General features: G+C 39.7%; 1 protein-coding gene across 1 annotated transcript in view; it reads left to right on the top strand.

Moving 5' to 3' along the window:
* The first annotated feature begins 8,664 nt into the window (after window positions 1–8,664).
* Window positions 8,665–23,421, top strand: part of ELOVL6 (ELOVL fatty acid elongase 6) — a 71,156-nt gene continuing 56,399 nt past the window's right edge. Inside the window, exon 1 of the mRNA XM_026698214.2 lies at window positions 8,665–9,102. Within this exon, the coding sequence (XP_026553999.1) occupies window positions 9,014–9,102 (89 nt within the window). The 5' untranslated portion in view covers window positions 8,665–9,013. The remainder of the gene's footprint in view (window positions 9,103–23,421) is intronic.

The following is a 23,421-nucleotide window of genomic DNA, read 5'->3' as shown; positions in this document are numbered from 1 at the left end:
CTGTTAATACAATTTAGGATTGCATCAGCTTTTTTGGCTGCTGCTGCACCCTGCTGGCTCATATTTAGCTGGTTGTCCACTAAGACTCCAAGATCCTTCTCACAGTTACTGCTTTGAGCCTGGTTTCATCCAGTCTATATGTGTATTTTTGGTTTTTCTTGCCTAAGTGTAGGACTTTACTTTTCTCTACATTGAATTTTATTTTGTTAGATATGGCCCAGTGTTCTAGTCTGTCAAGATCCATCTGGATCTTGAGCCTATCTTCTTGGGTGTTAGCTATTCCTGCCAGCTAAGTATCATCTGCAAATTTGGTAAGTTCCCCTTCTATTCCCGCATCTAAGTCGTTAATGAAGATATTGAAGAGTACTGGGCCTAAGATGGAACCTTGTGGCACCCCACTGCTTACTTCCCTCCATGTAGACTTAGACCCATTAAGGACTACTCATTGAGTACGGTTTGCCAGTCCATCTAGTGGTGGTGCTCTCTATTCCACCTTTTTCTAGTTTACTAAGAAGTAGGTTGTGGTCTACTTTGTCAAATGCCTTGCTGAAATCTAAATATATTATGTCCACAGTATTTTGCTGGTATACTAATTTAGTCACTGTGTTGAAGAATGAAATAAGATTGGTTTGCCATGATCTGTTCTTAACAAACCCGTGCTGGCTGCTAGTTATTACTTTACTTGTTTCTAGATGTTGGCAGATCTGTTTTTTTATTATCTTTTCCAGTATCTTCCTGTGTATTGATGTTAGGCTGATTGGTCTATAGTTTCTTGGGTCTGTTTTTTTTTTTTCCTTTTTTGAAGATGGGAACCATATCAGCTCTTTTCCAGTCCTCTGGTAGTTCTCCGGTGCTCCAGGATTTTTGAAAGATATGGTGCAGTGGTTCTGAGATGACCTCTGCTAGCTCCTTTAAAACTCTGGGATGTAATCCATCGGGCCCTGGTGATTTGTGTTCATCAAGATCAGACAGGTGTTCTCTTACTATTTTTTTGCTTATTTTAACTTTTATTTCTGGTCTGTCTTTTACAGTTATGTTTTTGGTGGGTTGAGCTATAATTTCTTTTTGCGTGAAGACCAATGAGAAGAATGAGTTAAGCAGTTCTGCTTTCTCTCTGTTGCCTGTTACTTCCTTGCTGTCTTCTCTCTTTAGTGGACCGACTGTTTCCTTGATTTTTTTCTTGTTATTTATATTTTGGAAGAAACTTTTTTTTATTATCTTTGACTTTTGTTGCAAGTCTTTGTTCATTCTGAGCCTTTGCTATCCTGACTTCGACTTTGCAGATTCTGGCTATCTGCTGATATTCTGCCTTAGTTGTATGTCCTTCTTTCCATTTTTCATACTTGTCCCTTTTTTTCTTTCAATTTGCCAGAGAGATCTTTGTGCAGCTATGCTGGTTTCATCTTGGATTTCTTGTTTTTCTTTCTCAGTGGTATTGTGCTGGTCTGGGCTTCTATGATCATACTTTTCACAGTTTCCCAAGATTCTTGAGTTGTTTTCCCCTTTAGGTTTTTCATCCATGGAATCTTTCCCAAGTTCTCTCTGAGTGTATTAAAATCAGCTCTTTTAAAATCCAAGACACTGATGTCATTATGTTCTATTGCTTGTGTTTGTGTTATGTTGAATTCTAGTATGACATGGTCACTCTCACCCAAGGTTCCTTCTGTTTCAACTCCCTCTATTGCTTCTTCTCTGTTTGTAAGAATTAAGTCCAGTATGGCTGTCCCTCTAGTTTCACCCTCTACCTTTTGGACAACAAAGTTGTCAGCTAGGTTGCTTAGGAACTTATTTGATTTCTTACTTGGTGCAGAATTAGTTTTCCAATTGATATGAGGATAATTGAAGTCTCCCATTACAAGCCAAGGTACCTGATTAATCTTAGGTATTTCTGGTTCTTTGAACTTCATTTGTAGCAGTGTCTGTTTTTCTTATATACCTTACATGGTGTCTTTCTCTCAGCTTCAGTTTTGTAGTCCTCACTCTCTGATATATATCTGTTCTCATTTACAGCCTACTTTATCATTTAACTAAGAATTATTTTTCATATTTCTGATTTGTTTGTGGCATTCCATTACGTAATTATATTCTTATCTTCTACTTTCTTCTGCCCACCTTCCACCCATTCCATTAGAAGAATCAAGTATTTTGTTTGCATGTACTTTTCTTTGTGCAGTTGTTCTACTTACGGTCTATTTTCTCCCGAATTTTTCCTTCTCTTTCATGTGCAACCCCCGCTCCTTATAATAGTTTGTGTCACATTTGGGACCTTTCATCACACTTACATCCTTTACAAATGTGACACAAACTATTATAAGGGGGGAGGGGGTTTGCACATGAAAGAGAAGGAAAAATTAGTTCAGTCTTCATCAAAAACTATCAAATTAAGCTCAAATGCCACAAGTATAACCAAACTCAGTTTACTCCAGGCATGCTCATGTTAACCTGAATATCCACCTACAACCTTACCCTACATCTCACATCCATCTAACTGTTATATACATGGCATTGTCATGCAGATTTAGGGTATGTCATTTTAAAAACATTCTAAAAAGCCCTCTCTCTCCCACACCCCTGCTTAAATCAGTGTAGATTCCTGGTGACTTCCTAGAAAAGTCCCTATATTTTTCTCGGCGGATGTCCGGAAGTGATTTGCCATTGCCTCCTTCCTAGAGCTGAAAGAGAACAACTGCCCCAAGTCACCCAGGTGCCTTCATGCCCAAGGCATGACTAGAACTTAGATTCCCAGTTTCTAGCCTGGAGCCCTGGCTATTCACCAAATTTCCTCTCAAGAAAGATCTCATTGGGATTTAACAAAATAAATAGTTAGAAAACAGTCCAAACCCATTATATCTAAAAACTAAAATGTCTTCTTACAGTTCAATGAAATTTTATTAATTTATTAATATATATCTAGAATGCAGCACTCGTTTGGCTTTTGGTGAGGAAATAAAAATGTATACCTAACCTAGCTCACAAAAAAAAAAAAAAAATCCTAGAAAGAAGTTAATGAGGAAAAAAAAAGTAAAGAGCAATACTTTAGAGGCATAAGTGCGCTAGAGTTTAAGCCATTCCTATCACCAGGAAATTCAGGTGTGCATTGTGACACTTTAACACAGGCTTGTCCAACCTTTCACCTTCCCTGGGCCACATTAGAAGATGAAAATTTGGTTTGGGCCGCACATAAAATAAAGTAACGATACCTGATCATCCAAAAAAACCATAGAAAACATTTTTTTCATAAGATATCATAAAAAATAGTCAACCAGGGAGAAAGGAACGTGGGGAGGGGGGGGAAGAAAGCTCGCCCGCCTCGCGCCTACCTCTCCTCCTACAAATGGCCCGGCTGGATGCGGCAGGACTGGAAGGCGAGGACTGGGAGGCTCGGTGCAGCAGCAGACGCAGCGGCGGCGGCGGCGGGGGCAGAAGCCACTACAACAGCTCCAGCGGCAGCAGCGGTGGCGGCGGCAGCAGAAGCCGCTACAACAGCTCCGGCGGCAGCGGCGGCAGCAGTGGCGGCAGCGGCAACAGCAGGAGGTGGCGGAGCGGGACTCTTGGGCTACGGCTGCCTCGGCACGAGGAGTGCTCTGACGGCGCTCGCCTTTTCTGTTGCTGCTTGGTGTGGCACTCGCCTCGCCCTGCCTCGTGCCTGCCTCTCCTCCTCCTCCTCACTGGCTCGTCCTCTTGCACGAAGGTTGGGGTGGGCACTGGGCCGCATTACGAGCCGACCTGGGCCGCATGCGGCCCGTGGGCCGCGGGTTGGACAAGCCTGCTTTAACACGAACTTTCAAGGTATTCGTTTGTCTGGGAAGGCACGCGTGTGTGTGTGTGTTTATGATTCTTTTTATCCAAGTTAATGTCCTAATCGCTGATGCCAAAGAAGAAAAAGTGGACAAAATTCATAGTTGCATTGGTTGAAATAGACAAAATATGCAAGCAAAATATGCTGCATGTAGTTGGGAGATTGTAATGCAAAAGTTGGAAATAGTAAGGAGGAAAATACAGTTGGGCTATATGGGCTAGGAAATAGAAATAAAGCAGAATTGCATATTGGAACAGAGTAGAGACTGTGAAGGGACGGAGAGGGGGAGAGGAGAGGAGAGGGGAAGGTTAAAAAGCCAATGTTCTCATGAAAGAGCTTAACAAAGGATGGGATGGGATAGGATAGCTTTATTTGGCCAAATGTGATTAGACAACAAGAATTTTGTCCCTGGTGTAGAAGTTCTCGGCACACATGAAAAACAACATAATAATCATAATCATGATCATGATACCAATAAGTGGGGTAGTAAAAAAATGAGAATAATAATAATAATCTAAAGCCACAGACATCAGTTAAAAGAGACAAAGAAGTTGTACTGAGTAATAGTAGTACAATGACATCTGTAAGGACATCAGAGATGGAAAACAGACACCTTTCTGAGCTTGTCTTTGAGGAAGCTTTCCAGCCTCAGAAAGTTAGAATGCTAACAGACAGATAGTAACCAATTAAAAGAAGATTGAAATTCTGTAAGTAAAACATCTAAAATGTCCTAGAACAGGAGTGTCAAATGGCTTGTGGGCTGGATGCGTCACGTGCTGGTCCCGCCCCCCACCCGGTTTAGCAAGCGGGGGGGGGAGAGTCCCGATACGTTACATGGGTTTGATAAAACCCATTATATAAAAAATCTCTAATACTAGAAAATGAAATTGTATCAATTCTCTGATCATCACATTAAAGCTACAGGGACTGCTAGAATATCTACAGAAATATGGCAAGGAACAGAAAAATCAGTAAAGGTTCTAACAAAATTATGTCAGCAAATTGGGAGTATGACACAATGGCAACAGATTGGAAGAGGTCAGTTTATATTACCAATACAGAAGAAAGATAATACTTTTAATTTCACGTGCTAGTAAAATAATGCTTAGGATCATTCAATGCCTTACATGGATAGGGAGATGTCAGATATTTAAGATGGTTTTAGAAAAACTTGAGGTACGAAAGATATTACTGATAATGTATCCTAGATAACTGACAAATCCAAGCAAGTTTAAAGACATGTGCTTCATTGCCTATTAGGGTCCAAATGTGTCCACCATGTCAACCTGTGCAATTATCTGAATAAAATGGGAATAGCAGAACATTTAATTGTCTTCATGAGAAACCTATACATTGGAAGCCATAGTCCGGTAGAAACATGGTGAAACAAATTAGCTCCATGTCAACAAAGTATGGTGGTGAGCGGAAAACTTATTATGTTCTCCTGAAATGGTTTCCTGCTTTTTTCCAGCAACTGAATAATGGGGATGCATGCTGAGGAGACATATATTGAAGTCATACTTTAAATATTAAAATGCAAATACAAAATGAAAGGGTGTAGTTTAAAATGGAATTCCTTTTCTAAAAACCAAATAGCTACTAGAAGTAGCTTTGAAAGTGTTTTCAAAATTCTAAATATTACTTAGTTTATTTCCATCTAATTGGTACAGTGAAATAATTGTACAATTGTTTGCTCAACTAAAAATAATGTATACGTTCTTTGTTTTTGTTTCATTTTTAAGAAAATGTTTTGTATTTTGTATTTATCTTTTTAACGTTAAATGAAGTTTTTCTAAAAATAAAAATAAAAATGTTTTCCATATTGTTGAAAGCTGCAGGAAGCTTTCAATGATGACAATCATTACAGCACTTTTAAAAATATAGGTCTATTACCCAATTAAAAAAGTAACTGAGGCTTTTATTACACTAAGCTGGGAGCAAACCACCTAAACACAAAGTAATTTGAACTTCTCAGTAAACATATATATCTTTGTACTAATGTTTAGTGGAATGTGTGTTGAATAATAACTTTTGCATTTTCATGTGAGAGAAATAATTGGTTTGAGAGAAATATGTCATTTGTTTTTAGGAGGTTAATGCATGCTATAATTAGCAGCAATTTGTGCCATGGTAAGGCTAACTGTAGAAAGACCCCAGAGGAAGGAAATGTATCCCTAGCCATTTTCATTCTTGCATTAAATTTAATTTTTGTAATCTGTAATCCTCCTATGGATGATTGGCACATGTGTTCATGTCTCTGGAGTGAGCAAGCTGAACTGGGATGCATTGCTTTGAGGGACAGAGCACAATGCCATTTTTCACATACTTTCCTTCCTTCTGGCAAGACAATCCAAAGGATGTCATGACCAAACATATCAAAGAGTGCCAGGAGATTTTAAAAAGAAACAGAACTGTTCCTCCTACAGGAATCAACCAAGGCAATCAAGGATCAAGACAATAATTATTTGGTTCTGATCTGTTCTAATCAAGTTCCTTAGGCTCAAATCATCTAATTATACAATAAATTATTTGTTCCTGGCCAATTTGTTCCTGGCTAAAGCTATTCAGGCCACTATTTTCTCAGCCTCAGATGTTATATAATATTACATAGTTGTTTTACATTCCTTCTGTGATTCTATTTTTATACTCCTTATATACTTATTGAAAGTTTTCTTTATTTAGATTATACTAATTTTAAATATCATATTTTGTTTTTCCAATGTAAGGTGTTCTGGACTTGGAAAATAAATAAATAAATCTGAGTTTATATCCGAGTGCATAATAAGGTGTTTTATGGCATAAATTAACTTTCTGACACTTTCTTTTTTCACTAGTTAGCATAGAGTAATAGTTGTGAGAATACAGCAGGAACATTATATTGCTCCTTTTCCATGTCAGCTGGCTAAAAAAGGGAAATTCAGAGAGAAAATATTTTGAGAATGATGATTGACATTTGCTCCAGAAATGTATCAATGATAATCAAGGCAAGGTTCCTTGCCTGAACACACCTTCTCAAACGGGTAGGTGGAGTCAGATAAAATTTAGACCCTTTGGCTCTCTGACTGATGAAGCAGGAAAAACTGGTTATTCAATGGAACTGGAAGAATTAGCAGAAGACTTTACAATACTGCATGGGCTGGGAACAAGATGGGTCATCACATTCTTCTACTGCGTGTACAGACTATTGGTGAGGAGTGACCTTATGTTCCCTGATTTCCAACCACCGAGCACCTTAAATATCACCATTTTGAACTGGCTTTAAAAATATGCTGTGTTCTGTCATCAGATTTAAACATGTCGGGTGAAGATCCAATCGCTGATTTCTTCACACAACATATTATGCTTACTAAATATTAATTTAGTTAATATCAATTCTTATTTCCTTAGCATGCTGCACGAGTATAGACCACTTGGTTACTTTGATTCAGTGAATTGTACAACTGTCCTTCCAAATGGACTAATTCAGTCACCATATTAAATATATTGGTGAACATGGTCATTGTTTAGTGTAGCTGGTGCTAAAATGAATAGCTGACTGTTCAGACTCTCTGATACCTTTTACCCTTTAGTTAGTTATGTTTTGAATGCAATGTAACTTAATTTAAAGCTTGTTACAATGGTCCAATCAGGAGATTATTGCAGTTCCAGTTTGGAGCTATCACTAGTACTAGATTGCAGGTTTAACAGATTTACTCGGAGACGCTGCTGTAGGGCTCTTCTGTGATAACCAAACTGAGACCAACAGGAACAAGAGTGACAGCTGATGCCCCCTGATGCTGTATAGATTGTATAGAGACCCCAAAGTCAAGGGATTATAATCCTTGATTATAATGAAAGAGGCAGCACATGGTAGGGACTATTTGGCAAGAAACAATCTGTTATGTTATGTATCTGATTCTAAAAAAAGGTTTAAGTACTGTAGGAACAAGTAAAGGTATTATACATAATACCTGTTTCTACACTTGACATCCCTAATCTAGTCTGTAAGAAAATTGGCAAGGCATGATAAGTACTACAGAGCAGAAACCATTCCCTTTACAAAACATTGATTTTGTCAGATCATTAACCACTCTAGATCTATGTTGTTATAGTACTAGTTGTTTAGCCAAGTGATATCCATTTGGTTCAGACACTTACTGGGTCTCTCAATTTATCCTGGTGCTGGTCTGGACAAGCCAGAAGTGAATGAATGCCATGGAATGGAAAAGAAGTGAAATAATGCAATTCACACACCAGGCTATATCAACATACCATAATAAACCATATTAGGACTTAGCATAATAAATCAGACTATAATTTCTAAATACAAATAATTTATGCAAAGCAACTTGGCCTCTATCGGTTTAAATTATGCACTACTCAAAAACAGTGTGTTCCACTTGAATTCCACGATTCTTTACTAAAGTGTGCAGGGCAACTCCTTTCTTAAAACATTTTATATCAGCAACATGTACTCAGATAAAGTTTAATGATCAGTTGGCTTTTCATTTTCTTTTCCTCTTCATTCCCTCATAAGATTTGCTTCGTTCCTGATCATTGTCACCTTGTTTTTGTTTGTTTTAAAAAGGAGTTTTCGAAGCAAAAGACAAAGCATTAAAATATTATCTTCAATTCGGCACATTCGTCGCTTGCGTTCTTCTGCGATACGACTATCCTCTTGTTGTTTCTTTTCCCGTGATCCTTTCTTTATTACTTCTCCTGATGAGTATCCTACCTAACAAGCCAACCCTTCCGAAGAACTCAGGCAGACGTGGGCATCTTACTGACCGGGGTTACCTATAAAAGACTGACGCTGTTTTTCGGACCGCTGCAAGCTCCGCCTTCTCAACGCCGATTGGAGCGCGGCCCAAAACTAATTCCTCGCTTAAAAGAGAGAATGAATGGCTCTGGGAGGACTAAGGCGGCGGTTGAGCACTAAGACCGCAACGGCTCCCTTCCTGCCCAGGCGAGATTGCAGAGACGAGGAGGTCTCCAGACACGAGAGGAGGAGGAGGAGGAGGAGAGGCTCTAGGAAGAGCAGAAAGGCAATGCTACGACAAGCCCAGCGCTGAAAGGGAGAAGGGCACCAGAAGAGGAGACACCTGACGAGACGCTCCGAAAGGAGGAGAGGGAGGGGGAAAAAAAAAAAACCCAAGAGAAGCGAAAAACAGGGTCTATCGCAGACGCGGTCCTTCCAGTTAGGCGTAGCGAAGCGTTCTCTTCAAGACCGCTCCAATGAACATGTCAGGGTTGACTTTGCAGGAATACGAATTCGAGAAGCAGTTCAACGAGAATGAAGCCATTCAATGGATGCAAGAAAACTGGTAAGGGATTAGGAGGAAGGAGGCTCGCGGCGCCCGATTGGCCGCTTCTGCCCCTACGGAGCCCGTGTGCCTTCCCCGGGGCGAGATGGCGGTGCCCGCCTGCGTCTGGCGATCTCCATGGCATGGATTAAAAGGGAGCGGGGGGGGGGTGGATGCGTGGCGGTAAAACCGGAGAGCCGTGAAGTGACCGGGAGCGAAGGGGGAGCGCCGTGGCCGGCGCGCCTCTGTGATGCGTACGTGGGTAGGGATGGATGCCTGGTTAAGTGGGTGCCCTAATTGGGGGGGAGTGTCTGCAGATCGAGGGGGGAAGCGTGGGGAAGGTCGTGTTTCTGCGTGGCTGGCTGTAGTGTTCGGGCTGAAGAGGAACATACCATTGCCGGGGAACGAGCCACCTAGATTCCGCCCCCCCTTCCTCCTCCGGTGCAGAATAAATTATATAATATACTATATTTTCAAGTGATGGATTCAGTAGGCTGCTTTCCGCCTTTAAAAAAAAAAATTGGCTCGGGCCTTTGATCTTCCTCCTCCATCACGTGGAGTACCTCCGTACCCTCGTCTTACAAAAAACTCCGGTTGGTACTACTAGTAGTCCACTTGCCCCCCTCCCCCTCCAACTATTTCCACCCCCTAACCCATTGGCGGGCATGTTTCCTCTCCACTTCCTTCTGGGGTATACGGAGAACCCATTAAATTGATTTATTGAGGGGGGGTATAGTAAAATGTCCCTCCTTTTATGTCGGGGGTTCAGATATGGATGGGGAGGGACCGAAGAGTGCTTGAAGCCTCAAGAGGGCCGGGAAGTTAGAGAGAGTAGGGTAGCCCATCTTCGGTGCGTCCCTGAAGTTATCCATAGCAAAGGTGAGGCGTTAGCCTGATATTTCATGCCCTCCTACCAGGGTGCTTTGGAAAGTTATTTGTTTAAAATATTATTTATTCAAAATATTGTGGCGAGCTATAACCGTGCCTTTTGCTTTATTGGGATTGTTCCTTCCTCTCACCGCTGACTTAAGACAGACAGAAACCTGTGCGGCTTGGAATGACCTTGACTTAAGTGTTATTTATTTTTTAAAAGCTGAGGCAATCTCTACGATGCGCAGTGGTGGATAGAAGTACCCATCATCGATATATTGGAAAGCCCGAAAAGATAAACATTGGAGGATTTTATTTTATTTTATTTTTAGGCTTAGTGGGATAACCGGGGTGGGGGAAGAGGGTCGGTGTGGTCGTTCCAGACTTCTCCTTTCCTCAAGCGCATCCCTTCACCAACCGCCGGCGGCTCGCTCAGGCCGCCCCGCGAGGCTCCCGGTATGCGCGCGCGCGCCTTTCTCAAACCAAACACACGCCTGGAGTGGCGAATGAATGGTAGGCGGAGAAGGAGGAGGTGCGCGCCGGGAATCGGCTGAGTCTTGACGGGGCTTGTGATGGTTAGCTCAGGTTCTTCTATCCCGGAAACTTGTAACGTTAATTTTTCGGCGCATGGGCAGAGTGAGTTTGCTTCAAAGGAGGAGAGGGGCTTGACTCGCCGGCTGGGGCACGGTCTGCGTTGGAAGAAACGGGCGGCAAACGTTGGGGACGGGGGTGGGTGGGGGAATAAATGAAAGAACCTGCCGGGGCAGGTGGAGTCTCGGTATGGGTTGAGCCTTCGTATTGCTTTAAGAACTGAAGCTCCCGGGATTGGGGAAGAAGGGAAGAAGCTCCGATAGACGAGTGTCTCTTAGTCGTGTGTATTCGGGTTTTATTTTTTCCTTATCCATCACCACCTACACCCACCTACAGGATGCCGGCATCTTTTGCTGAAGTGGCAGGGCGCAGACTTAGGCTGGCTTCTAGCGGGCCTTCAGGTCTGATGCTTCCTTGAGCAGGCCCGGACTGCTGTTGCTTTGGCGGGTTTTTTGTCCGAGTATCGGCCTCCACATGATGAGTCTAGCAGGACCATCCCCTGACTTCCCTTCCTCCCTCGCTTTGCAGCCTGGGCGTGAGGTCGGAGTTGCCCCTTGGACCAGGGGTCCCCAACCTTGGCCACTTTAAGCCTGGTAGACAAAGCTGGCTGGGGAATTCTGGAAGTTGAAGTAGTGTTGGAGGCAGCTTCCCTCCTGCTTGGCCAGAGGCAGGTTGGCCTGCAGCTACCCTGAGCAGACAGAAAAACTTGGCCCAGAGTGTGAATTTGGAATGGGCTGAAGGGAAGGCTGCCAGGTGCCCTAGAAAAGAAAAAGCAAGATAGTTTTTTTCCCCCTTGGCTTACTTCTGCCTATTCTTAAATAGGTCGACATTAGTAAATGTGGCTTTGGCACTCGAGATGGTCTGTTCACAGTGACTGCACACCACGCAGCTCCCAGAGTGGCAAAGGCCTTCTCAGAAGAAATGCAGGAGCAACCTGGAGTTCCCTCAGTGTAAATAAAAGGACCCACTTCAGTTTCAGTCTCCAATGATGATTTTCTGCTTGGATTCTGTGGATTCCTGCCCCCGCCCCCTTCACCAAATGAAAAAGGGGAGTCATAGGCAAAGTGACTGATGAAGAACTGGACTGGTTTCTGCTTCAGGATTCTGCCCATCTTCTTTTGTCTGGCCCACCACCCTCATCCCATTAAAATTCCATGAAATAAAGGGAAATGCTGTATAGAAAGACTGGTTTGGTACAGTGGTTAAGGCATCAGGCTAGAAACTGGGAGACTGTGAAATCTAGACCTTCCTGAGGCAGAAAGCCAACTGGGTGACCTGGGGGCAGTCATTCTCTTCATGCCTAGGAAGAAGTCAGTGCCAAAACACTCCTGCAATCTTGCGAAGAAAACTGAGGCGAGTGTTCAGGCACTGACTAGAACTCTGATTCAGAATCCCCCTTCTTTCCCCAAACCAGGGTAAACATCCAAACAGGTGAGTTAAAACCAACCAGCTGCTATGAAGGGAAAAGAAAATGCTTGAAACTAGAGGAAACTAGCCAATAAGCCTAAATATGCCCTTTTCCCTAACAAAATAAGGAAGGTTTGTTTCTTCTACTTTGTTGGAAACCAGGTGTCAAAAACAGTATCGTGAGGAAGGACGGCTATGAGAGGAACTTAAGAAACCAACTGCTAACCCAGAAGATAAATGCTAGGAAAGAAATGGCTGGGCTGGAAGCTAGCTAGTGATCAGAAGACAGTTGGCACTACACTTCCTAAAATCCCAAACGCATTTCTATCCACAGTCAGTACAGGTCATTTAACTTCATTGTAAAGGAATGGCAAAGACTGTATACACTTAGAGGCTGTTGTTGAGATGCACTGAAATAAGGGGGAAGAATATTACTTTTGTAATGTTTAGACTAGTCTCACTGATGGCTGGAGATAAAACAAAAGCAATCTCATGAAGATAATGGGGAAATTGCTGAAACTGATGTTGTCAGGACAAGATTGTGGCATGATTACAGTAAATATAAATAAGGATTATGCTGATGTGTTTGAAAAAATTCCTTTTTTCCACAGTTTTTTCCTCACATAAGATCTGCTCTAGCCTGATCAATATGATTGATTAATATATTAAGCCATATTAGGTTTTGTTTTGTTTGGGCTTAGTGTGTTGTGTGAATCCAACAAATGCAATTTATAAATCATGATTTATAATAGTGCATTATAGAATCCAGACAGTAGTGTTTCATTCAAATCATGATTAAAATCAGTTGACCATGATATACAAACTAAGTTTTATATTTCCTTTTCTTCTGCTTACAATTGAATAACTTTCTTTATTCCAAAATAATGGCTTGTTCTGGACAATATGCCAAGAACAAGAAACAAACCACTTTTAAAACTAATAAGCATAGCATATTAGATAAAAAGTGATTTTATATCTCTTGATGTGACCATACACAAGTCAAGGTAGATCTTTTAGTAAAAAAACCCTACTTGATTAAAATTTGATAACTCTAGAGCCTTGTACATAATACACATTAATTTCTAAAATTTCTCAAGTTTTTTTTCTTACATCACATTAACTAGTTAAACAGCCTGTTGAGCTCCTCCCTTCTCTACATTCTTCCACAAAGAAACAGAAAAAAATCATCACTTTATCTAGTAGTGCTGCCCACAAGATAAAAGAAGAAAAGTATTTCCTTTCTCACACACACTATTTGGTTTTGTTTTTTTTCTGAAGAGAAATGTTGCATAAACATTGAAATAAATACGCTCATTTGATTTTGCAAACAATGTATGAAGTAATAATGATGATTTAAAATGAGGAACAATTATAATAAATTACAAAAAGTAATTATACTGGAGGATCAAATTGTCCTGAGAACTACACAAAATTTTGAAATCACTTTCCTGTAATTTCAAATATAGGCAAGATAAGCTTGGGTTACTCAAGGCACGAATCAAAGGATCTTTCTAGATATTAGGGAACTATATGTACATTTTAGTATATTAATAACCTCAAATGACTTTAATACTTAACTACATGTCAGATCTGCAACTTTATAGAGAATGGCTATTATGAAGGGTAAATGGACGGCTAACCTAGCTTCCTAACTAATGATAGCCGTCCATTTACCCGGAGCCAAGTTGCACTAAAGGCCTCCAATAAAGTAACACAATGTTGCCAGCCAATCAAGAGACAAAAAGAGCCAAAAAACAGACAGGAGATATTAGAAACACCAATCAAGCAGAACACAGCGAACTCCAAGACCAATAAACACAGACCAAGACTCCCAACCAATCAGGGTGAAGAAAAAACCATTCTGGCACAGCAATAGGCTGCCCCAAATTTAAATCTGAAACCACTATAAAAGCCTGACTCACAGATGAACACTATCCAGAAGCCTGATGATGGCAGATGAGATTCTGCTGAAACGTCGCTACAACTTTGGAAGCACAACTGCTATGACGTGGGAAAATGCCCGAACAAAGCCGAATGTCATGCATGTATGTATGTATGTATGTATGTATGTATGTATGTATATATGTATATATGTATATGTGTGTGTTTTCTTAAGTTTTCACGGGTACTTACATGTATGGCATTCAGCTTTGTTCGGGTATTTTCCCACGTCATTGTAGTTGTGCTTTTAAAGTTGTAGCAACATTTCGGCAGAATCTCATCTGCCATTATCAGGCTTCTGTGTAGTGTTCATCTGTGAGTCAGGCTTTTATAGTGGTTTCAGATTTAAATTTGGGGCAGCCTATTGCTGTGCCAGAATGGTTTTTTTTCTTCACCCTGATTGGTTGGGAGTCTTGGTCTGTGTTTATTGGTCTTGGAGTTCGCTGTGTTCTGCTTGATTGGTGTTTCTAATATCTCCTATCTGTTTTTTGGCTCTTTTTGTCTCTTGATTGGCTGGCAACATTGTGTTACTTTATTGGAGGCCTTTAGTGCAGCTTGGCTCTGGGTAAATGGACAGCTATCATTAGTTAGGAAGCTAGGTTTCATCTGGGTGCCTGGTTGGGGTGTGTTTGAGCTGGAGGTATCAGGGGGGATCTGTCTGTGCCCAGGTGTTTGCCTGGCTTGTGGCGTGGAGATTTTTTTGTTTGTGAGTACAGACTTCCAAATGATTGACAGTCTGGTGGAATCATCTCTTCTATTCATGTTTTCTGGTCTTTTTTCAATCTCTATGGCTTCTCCGATGATTCTGTGGCTGGGGTTTTCTATAGTGGCTAGGGTTTTGGTGCCATTGAAGTTGATGCTATGACCTGTGGCTTCCATGTGTTGGACTAGTGAGGAAGTGTGTTCCAGCTTTTTGACTGCATTTTTGTGTTCATCCAGGCGGGTACTTATTCTTCTATTGGTCTGTCCAATGTACATGGCAGGGCATGATGCACAGGGGACTTCGTATATGCCTTGGTTTTCCAGGTCAATTTTATCTTTGGGGTTTCTAAGGATGCCTGCTATTTTTCTGTCTGTTTTGAAGGCAGTCTTGATGTGATGTCTGTGCAGTATCTTACTAATTTTGCCTGTAGTGCCTCTTATGTAGGGCAGGACAGCTGTTCCATAGGTCTGTTCATCTTCTGGGTCTCTACTATGTCTCAGTGTGTTTTTGTGGATCAAGCCGGTGATTTTGCTTTTGTGGAAGCCATTGGCTGTCAGTACCTTAGTCAGGGTGCATAGTTCAGTCTTAATGTGTGTCTTGTCTACCAGGCGTTTGGTTCTAGTAATTAGTGTTTTAGCCACGGAGTTTATCTGTGCTGGGTGGTGGTGGGATTGGGCGTTGAGGTAGCGGTTAGTATGTATTTTCTTCTGGTATATGTTGTGTGCTAGTGTGCCATCTGTTTTTTTGTAGATTAGTACATCTAGGAATGGTAGTTGTTTGTTTGTTTCTGTTTCCATGGTGAACTTGATTTTGGGGTGTGTGCTGTTTAGGTGTGTTAGGAAATTGTTTAGGTTTTCCTTTCCATGGGGCCAAATCACAAATGTGTCATCGATGTATCTTAACCATATAAGAGCCTGACTCACAGATGAACACTACACAGAAGCCTGATGATGGCAGATGAGATTCTGCCGAAATGTTGCTACAACTTTAAAAGCACAACTACAATGACGTGGGAAAATACCCGAACAAAGCTGAATGCCATACATACATACATACATACATACATGGGTATTCAGCTTTGTTCGGGTATTTTCCCACATCATTGTAGTACCCGAGCAAAGCTGAATACCATACATGTAAGTACCCACAAAAACTTAAGAAAACAAATATATATATATATATATATATATATATATATATATATATATATATATATATATATATATATATATATATATATATATATATATATATATATATATATATATATATATATTCTTAAGTTTTCAGCGTACATACATGTTGGCATTCAGCTTTGTTGGTATTTCCCACATCATTGTAGTTGTGCTTTTAAAGTTGTAGCAATGTTTGCAGAATCTCATCTGCCATCATCAGGCTTCTGTATTCTCCAGATGAACACTATGCAGAAGCCTGATGATGGCAGATGAGATTCTGCTGAAACGTTGCTACAACTTTAAAAGCACAACTACAATGACGTGGGAAAATACCCGAACAAAGCTGAATGCCATACATACACACACACACACACACACACACACACATATTAGTAAAAAAAATAGTTATTCAAAATCATTCTGGTACTGGTATGAACCTTGTAAATCTTTCACGTTTCTTTTCAATATCTATCAATCTTTGAGAACAATTGAAATGTTTCCCTCCCTTCTTCGTTATTGTGTTAATTGTTAATAAGCATGCCATTGAATAGTCATATAGTTTTATCTTATAAATTATTTACTATTAATAAGCAAAATAATTATTCAAATTCATTCTAATAACTGGTGTAAATTTCCCTATAAATCATTCACATTTCTTTTCAATATTTTATCAATCTTTAGAAACAATTACAATGTTTCCCTCCCTTCTTTATTATTGCATTAATTATAAATAAACATACCATTGCATAACAATACAGTTTTATCTCATAGATTATTTACTTATTTCATTTCTAACTCATTACAGTATTCTACTGTCACAACACTATCTTTTGCACCTTTGCAGAATCCTCACTTTTAATGTAATTTAACCATTGTCTCTGTGTTTTCTAGCTGAGCAAATACCTTTAATCCTAGTACATTTCCCCTTTTTCTTTATTTCCTGTTTTTGTTCCTCATAAATTCTTTCCCTTTCTATCTTCCCCCCTTTTTCTTATCCCCTTTTTATCCCCTTCTCTCTCTAATTTTCCCTTCTGTCGTTTTCTTTTCTGCTTCTCCTTGCTGTTATACTTCTTTTTCAGACTATTTTTCTTTTTGGCTGTTCCCTTTGATCTTAAACTTTTAACTCCTTTCCCCCCTTTTTCCCCTTATTGCCACACTTTGCATTATTTGATCATTGAAAATGGCTTCTTCTTTGTCCCGCCCTTCTTCTTGCTCTTAAAGCTTTTCCTTTTGCTTTTCATAGTTCAGGATCTCCATTTCAAGAAATTCAAATACGAAGCCAAAGGATCTTCCTCCCCTTTCTGCATCTTCTTTCTGTTTTTTAAGACTTATCTTCAATTCCTCCAGGAGTGATGACATTTTAAACACTTTTGAACAACCACCCGATTGACTTTAAGTAAAAACAGAAAAAGAAAGAGAAAACCAATGCTAAAAACTTTTTTTTTAAATCACCAAATGATCCCAGACTGTTCCTTTTTGTTTCTTTCCTTTACTTTTCCTTTCCCTGGGTTACTGTATCTTTTATAAAGGTTTCAGTTACAATGTATCCTCAGGAGTCTTTTCAAAGTTTCTCTGTTAATCCTCTTTATCTTTCCAGGTGCCACTCCATTTTTCCATTATTCCAGGTCCCGCCCTTTTGCCTCCACTGTTCTCCCTTTTAGGGCTTTAAAATGACCAAGAAAAAAAATCTTTATTCTCCTTTTGACACTTAGATTTCAGCTTAAGGTTGCCTATTAGTGTCAAAATAGATTAATATAAATTTCTTTCCATACCATTTGTAATTGTCAATATAAAGGTTTAAAAAAAGGGTTTTTCACCTCCTTTTCTCTCTCCTTTGCCGCTTAAAGATCTTCTTTCAGAAGTATCCCTCTAAGTACTTTTAGATTCAGGGAACCTTGTTTAGATGTTCTCTGTTGTTTAGCCTGGTCTGTCATGCTTTCCTCTTTGTGTTCCTCCTGCACAATCTTATGCAGTCGGGCTCTTCTTTGAGGTGGCCATTTCTGACCACCGCTGCACCCGTCTTTGGGAAAGGGAGTTTAGACCAGCCAAGGAGGAGAGATGCGGCTCCCCTCCACTCGGCTAGCAATCTCCCCCCTCTTCACCACCTCTACGGGGTGGCTTCAGCCCCAAATCCAAAGGATCAGGGCACTCCAGCAATGAGCACGGATTGAAACCATGCACAATCATGGATTTCGGCCTGTCTCTGAAGAGACCCCATGATGGGTTTAATTATATTATTAGAGATCAGGATAACCTCTGTGAATGTTAATTGCATAAAAGGTACTTCTGAGTTGAACATTTTACTTGTTTGCCTTTGATTTATATAAGAGGATAATAATGTCTTCCCCAGAAATTCCATGCAAGGAAAAATGTCACTTTTCATTATTGCCTGCAGATACTAAGAACAAAAGAATGCCATTCCGCTACCCGTTGTCTCTACAACGGCGTTTTTCACAATAGTGTCAATGTCTCTACTGTGAAGGTTTGTCCGTACTGTAACATAGGATTTTAGAAGCCTTTCACTTACAGGTGAAACTCGAAAAATTAGAATATCTTGCAAAAGTTCATTTATTTCAGTAATTTAACTTAAAAGGTGAAACTAATATATGAGATAGACTCATTACATGCAAAGCAAGACAGTTCAAGCCACGATTTGACATAATTGTGATGATTATGGCTTACACCTCATGAAAACCCCAAATCCACACTCTCAGAAAATTAGAATATTATATGCAATCAATAAAACAAGGATTGTACATAGAACAATATCAGACCTCTGAAAAGTATAAGCAAGTACTCAGTACTTGGTTTGGGCCCCTTTTTCAGCAAGTACTGCCTCAATGGGGCGTGGTAAGGAAGCTATCAGCATGTGGCACTGCTAAGGCACTGCTAAGGATGCTTCAATAGCGGCCTTCAGCTCTTCTGCATTGTTCGGTCTCATGTCTCATCTTTCTCTTGCAATGCCCCATAGATTCTCTATGGGATTCAGGTCAGGCGAGTTTGCTGGCCAATCAAGCACAGTAATCCCATGGTCATTGAACCAGGTTTTGGTGCTTTTGGCAGTGTGGGCAGGTGCCAAGTCCTGCTGGAAAATGAAGTCAGCATCCCCATAAAGCTCATCTGTGGAAGGAAGCATGAAGTGCTCCAAAATCTCCTGGTAGACGTCTGCGTTGACCCTGGACTTATTGAAGCACAGTGGACCAACACCAGCAGATGACATGGCTCCCCAAATCAACACAGATTGTGGAAACTTCACACTGGACTTCAAGCATCTTGCAGTGTGTGCCTCTCCATTCTTCCTCCAGACTCTGGGTCCTTGGTTTCCAAATGAGATGCAAAAGTTGCTCTCATCAGAAAAGAGGACTTTGGATCACTGAGCAACAGACCAGTTCTGTTTTTCTTTAGCCCAGGTAAGATGCTTCTGATGTTTGTTGTTCAGGAGCAGTTTGACAAGAGGAATACGATATTTGAAGCCCATGTCCAGGATCCGTCTGTGTGTGGTGGCTCTTGATGCTCTGACTCCAACCTCAGTCCACTCCTTCTGAAAGTCCCCAACACTTTTGAATGGCCTTTCCCTGACAATACTCTCCAGGCTGCGGTCATCCCTGCTGCTTGTGCACCTTTTTCTTCCACACTTTTCCCTTCCACATAACTTTCTATTAATGTGCTTTCATACAGCACTTTGGGAACATCCAACTTCTTTTGCAATTACCTTTTGAGGCTTTCCCTCCTTATGGAGGGTGTCAATGATGGTTTTCTGCACAACTGTCAGGTCAGCAGTCTTTCCCATGATTGTGATTCCAACTGAACCAGACTGAGAGATTATTTAAAGGCTCAGGAACCCTTTGCAAGTGTTATGGCTTAATTAGCTGATTAGAGTGGGACACTTTGAGCCTAGAATATTGAACCTTTTCACAGTATTCTAATTTTCTGAGATTGTGGATTTGGGGTTTTCATGAGGTGTAAGCCATAATCATCTCAATTATAACACATCACAGCTTGAACTATCTTGCTTTGCATGTAATGAGTCTATCTCATATATTAGGTTCACCTTTTAAGTTGCATTACTGAAATAAATGAACTTTTGCATGATATTCTAATTTTTCAAGTTTCACCTGTACCTGCCTACCTTCATTGAGGACCTGTATACCGCACGGGTCAGGAAGGCTGAGAAAATACCTACAGAGCCCTTTTATTCTGGACCCAAACTGTTTCACTCTTCCTCTCAGAACACTGCCATAGACATTGCATACCAAACAATCAGACACAAAAGACAGTTTTTTCCCTAGTGCCATCATTCTGCTGAACACTTAATTACCAGAGTACTTATTATGTTTAAGGATATTTACCCACGTACTATGGCTATACTACTGTTATCCTTTTCATCTTTTCTACTACCTTGTTCTATTGGTATATTGGTATATTATGATTATATACCCTGAGAGCTTATGCAAATTTCTTGTGTCTCCAATCACACTTGGCCAATTATTCTATCCTATCCTATCCTTATCCTACTCTACCTTACCCTACCCTACCCTTCCCTATTATTTCACTCACCAGACAGACTTTTTCTTTAGTGAATGTATGCTACTGGACTTGGGTGTAGTGAACCTTCCTTGACAAACAGAAAACACATTTTGTATATATTATAAGAGATTTGAGCAATTTAACATAGCAAATAAAAAGTTCTACCATAAAGCAGATTTGAGCCCTCTGTTGAAAAGCACAACTTGATGTTGCAGGTTTTACATTTCAGAAAATCTTAGTAGAAATTTGTTTAAAGGAGGCAGGTTTGTGTGTGTGTGTGTGTGTGTGTGTGTGTGTGTGTGTGTGTTTAAAGGACACACAAAAATGATATTAATTTTACAGTCTGCATAATACAATGACCCTCCAAACAGTACTATTCTGTGTTTCAATGTTCTCTCTGGAAAAATAGCTCTCTGTCATGTAGGATGAATGTTAATGCATGGTCCAAAGTTGCTAAGCAAACTTTTGTGAGTGAGGTGGATTTGAGCTTCAGATTCCTTGAGTTCAGAAATCTCAATTTCTATTGGTGAATTACAATTGTACATCATAAGATTAATTTTTTTTACTTTTACTTACTATTTTATTATTTCTTAGTTTTTTCCAGCAGCAGAATTATTGCTGGCTAAACTTGTTATGTTCAATTATCTTGGGAACTCAATTAAAAGATTATATATTGGTACAACCCAAATTATAGCTAATTAGAGAATGTCATTGCACACAGCTACTGAGCAATGTATCTGGTATTGCAAAAATAATGTGTCACCATATAAATATCAGAATGAAGGTAAAACAGCAATATTCAATCACTACAAAAATGAATTTTAATCTTTTTAGTAGTATATTCCACATTTTCAGCTAGACTATATTGTGAATATATACTAAGTTTTTAGCTTTCAAGGACTATATAGCTCCTCTCTCTATTTCTTCAACTATAATATCAGGATACATTTATCTGAAATAGATTTTTTTTTAATTTCCGAAATGCTCTATGAAAATGTGAAATACAGAATATGGTGTATTGCACAGTCATAACTATATATTTCACAGACCTAATTATAGTATCCCTGGAGTATGCTAATTTGTTGCACAATGTTACCTGCTGAATATCTCACACAGTAATGTTCATCACATGCTGTTCAGTTCCATAGGGGAATTAACTGTGTTAGCTTTAATGTTAAATAACTACATATTGGTGTCACATTTTTAAGACTGTATTTTGTGAATGAACTGGAGTGAAATGCCACCTCATGTTTAACTGCATATTGTTTCAGAAAATTATGGAGAAGGTTACAAATCCTTTGGATGTATTTATCTAGAATATGTGAATGTTTGCTCATACAGAATTATATTATTGGTCCATCTACCTCTATCTTACTTATAGTGAGTTAGCAGTGGATCTCTAGGGTTTTTTCAAAAAGGTATTTAATCGTTTCTTAGTTCTATTTGGACTATAACTGCAGCTTGTTCAATGAAACTATTGTACTTTCTAATTAAATTACAGCTTTTCCAATAAAAAAGATTGCTTCTTTGTAGAAGATCCTTAACTAGTTGATTCTAGAGACCCTCTTATATGTGTTTAGTTTTTTGTTGTGGCTTTGTTAAACTGTATAACAGATAAGAGCAACTTGTATTCTCTTACAGATTCTTTTTCAATAAGTCATACTCCTGACTTTAATTGCAATAAAATGCCATACAAATATGTCTGCCTATAGCAGGGGTCCCCAAACTTGGGTATGATGGGATGAACTCCTGTTCTTGCACTAGCTCCTGCCAACCTAGCAGTTCAAAAGCATGCAAATCCAAATAGATAAATAGATGCCACTTCAGTAAGGAGATAACAAGAGTTCCCTGTACCTCAGCATACAATCCTACTGGTCACATGACCTTATAAAGAGTCTTCAGACAATACTGGCTCCCTTAGGTAAGAAATGGAGATGAGCACCAACCCTTAGAGTCAGACACAACTGGGCAGGGAATTTTTTTTACTTTTTTATATAGACTGGGTTACCAGTCAAATTCTTTGTTGTGCTACATGTTGCATTCCCTTATAGTTACTGATTCAATGCTAGTCATTGGGTATAATTTAGTTTTGTCACAAGCAAAAGATAAAGTCAAGTTTATCACAAGCATTTTCATGTTATACTATGTTCTCTAATAAGAGACTTTTCTGTAGGCCAACGAACTGTTTCCCATATTCTGCCAATTTGGAGGTACATGCAGTATATAGATACACATTCTTTGGGGATTGGTAGGTATATTCTAATAATAATAGAATAGAATAGAATACCTTTATTGTCACTGCATTCAAAATACAGTGAAATTTGAAAGCTACTCCAGCACAGTGCTCAGTGCACAGTGCTCCAAACACCATATCACAGTATTTAAAAGTAAAATAATTAAAGTAATAATAATTAAAAACCTAGTCTAAAACCTATTTAAAACATATATTAAGTTAGATAGTTTAAAAATGCCACTTTATACATAAAACTAAATCACAAATGTACTGTTTGATTCAAGACAATTATTGCCTTGTAAAAGAAACTGTTTCTCAGTCTGTTAGTCCTCATTTTAAGAAACCTATAACGTCCCCCTGATGGTAACAATTCAAAATATGAATGACCAGGATGAGAACAGTCTGTGGAGATTTTTTGTGCTCTAGAGAGGAGTCTGGTCTTCGCAATCTCTTCCAAAGAAGAAAGAGAGCAACCAGTGATTTTTTTTGTGCTGTGTTTATAACTCTGGAGCATCATCTTATCCACTACAGAGCATCCAGCATGCCACACCGTTACACAGTATGCCAAAATGTTCTCGATGGTAGAACGGTAAAAAGTAATCAGCAACTTCTCACCCAGACCACTCTTTTTCATCAGCCTCAGAAAGTGCAGGCGCTGTTGGGCCTTCTTTGCAGGGGCCATAGTGTGGACCGACCAAGTAAGGTTGTCGGAAATATGAGTTCCTAGAAATTTAAAACTATGAACTCTTTCCACACAATCTCCATTGATATATAGTGGGAGAGGCTCTGCTTAAATGTAAATTCTACATTTAGCAGACTATATTTAAGCAACTATAGGGCACACTTGTTCTACCTGCTTATGAGAAGGGGTGACAAAACAAATTTAGTGCATA

Source organism: Pseudonaja textilis, chromosome 6 (genome assembly GCF_049901715.1).
Source record: "Pseudonaja textilis isolate UNSWEBS1 chromosome 6, rPseTex1.2, whole genome shotgun sequence".
NCBI classification, from domain to species: Eukaryota; Metazoa; Chordata; class Lepidosauria; order Squamata; family Elapidae; genus Pseudonaja; species Pseudonaja textilis.
The sequence above is the reverse complement of the archived record's forward strand: the minus strand, read 5'-3'. Positions and strand labels throughout refer to the sequence as shown.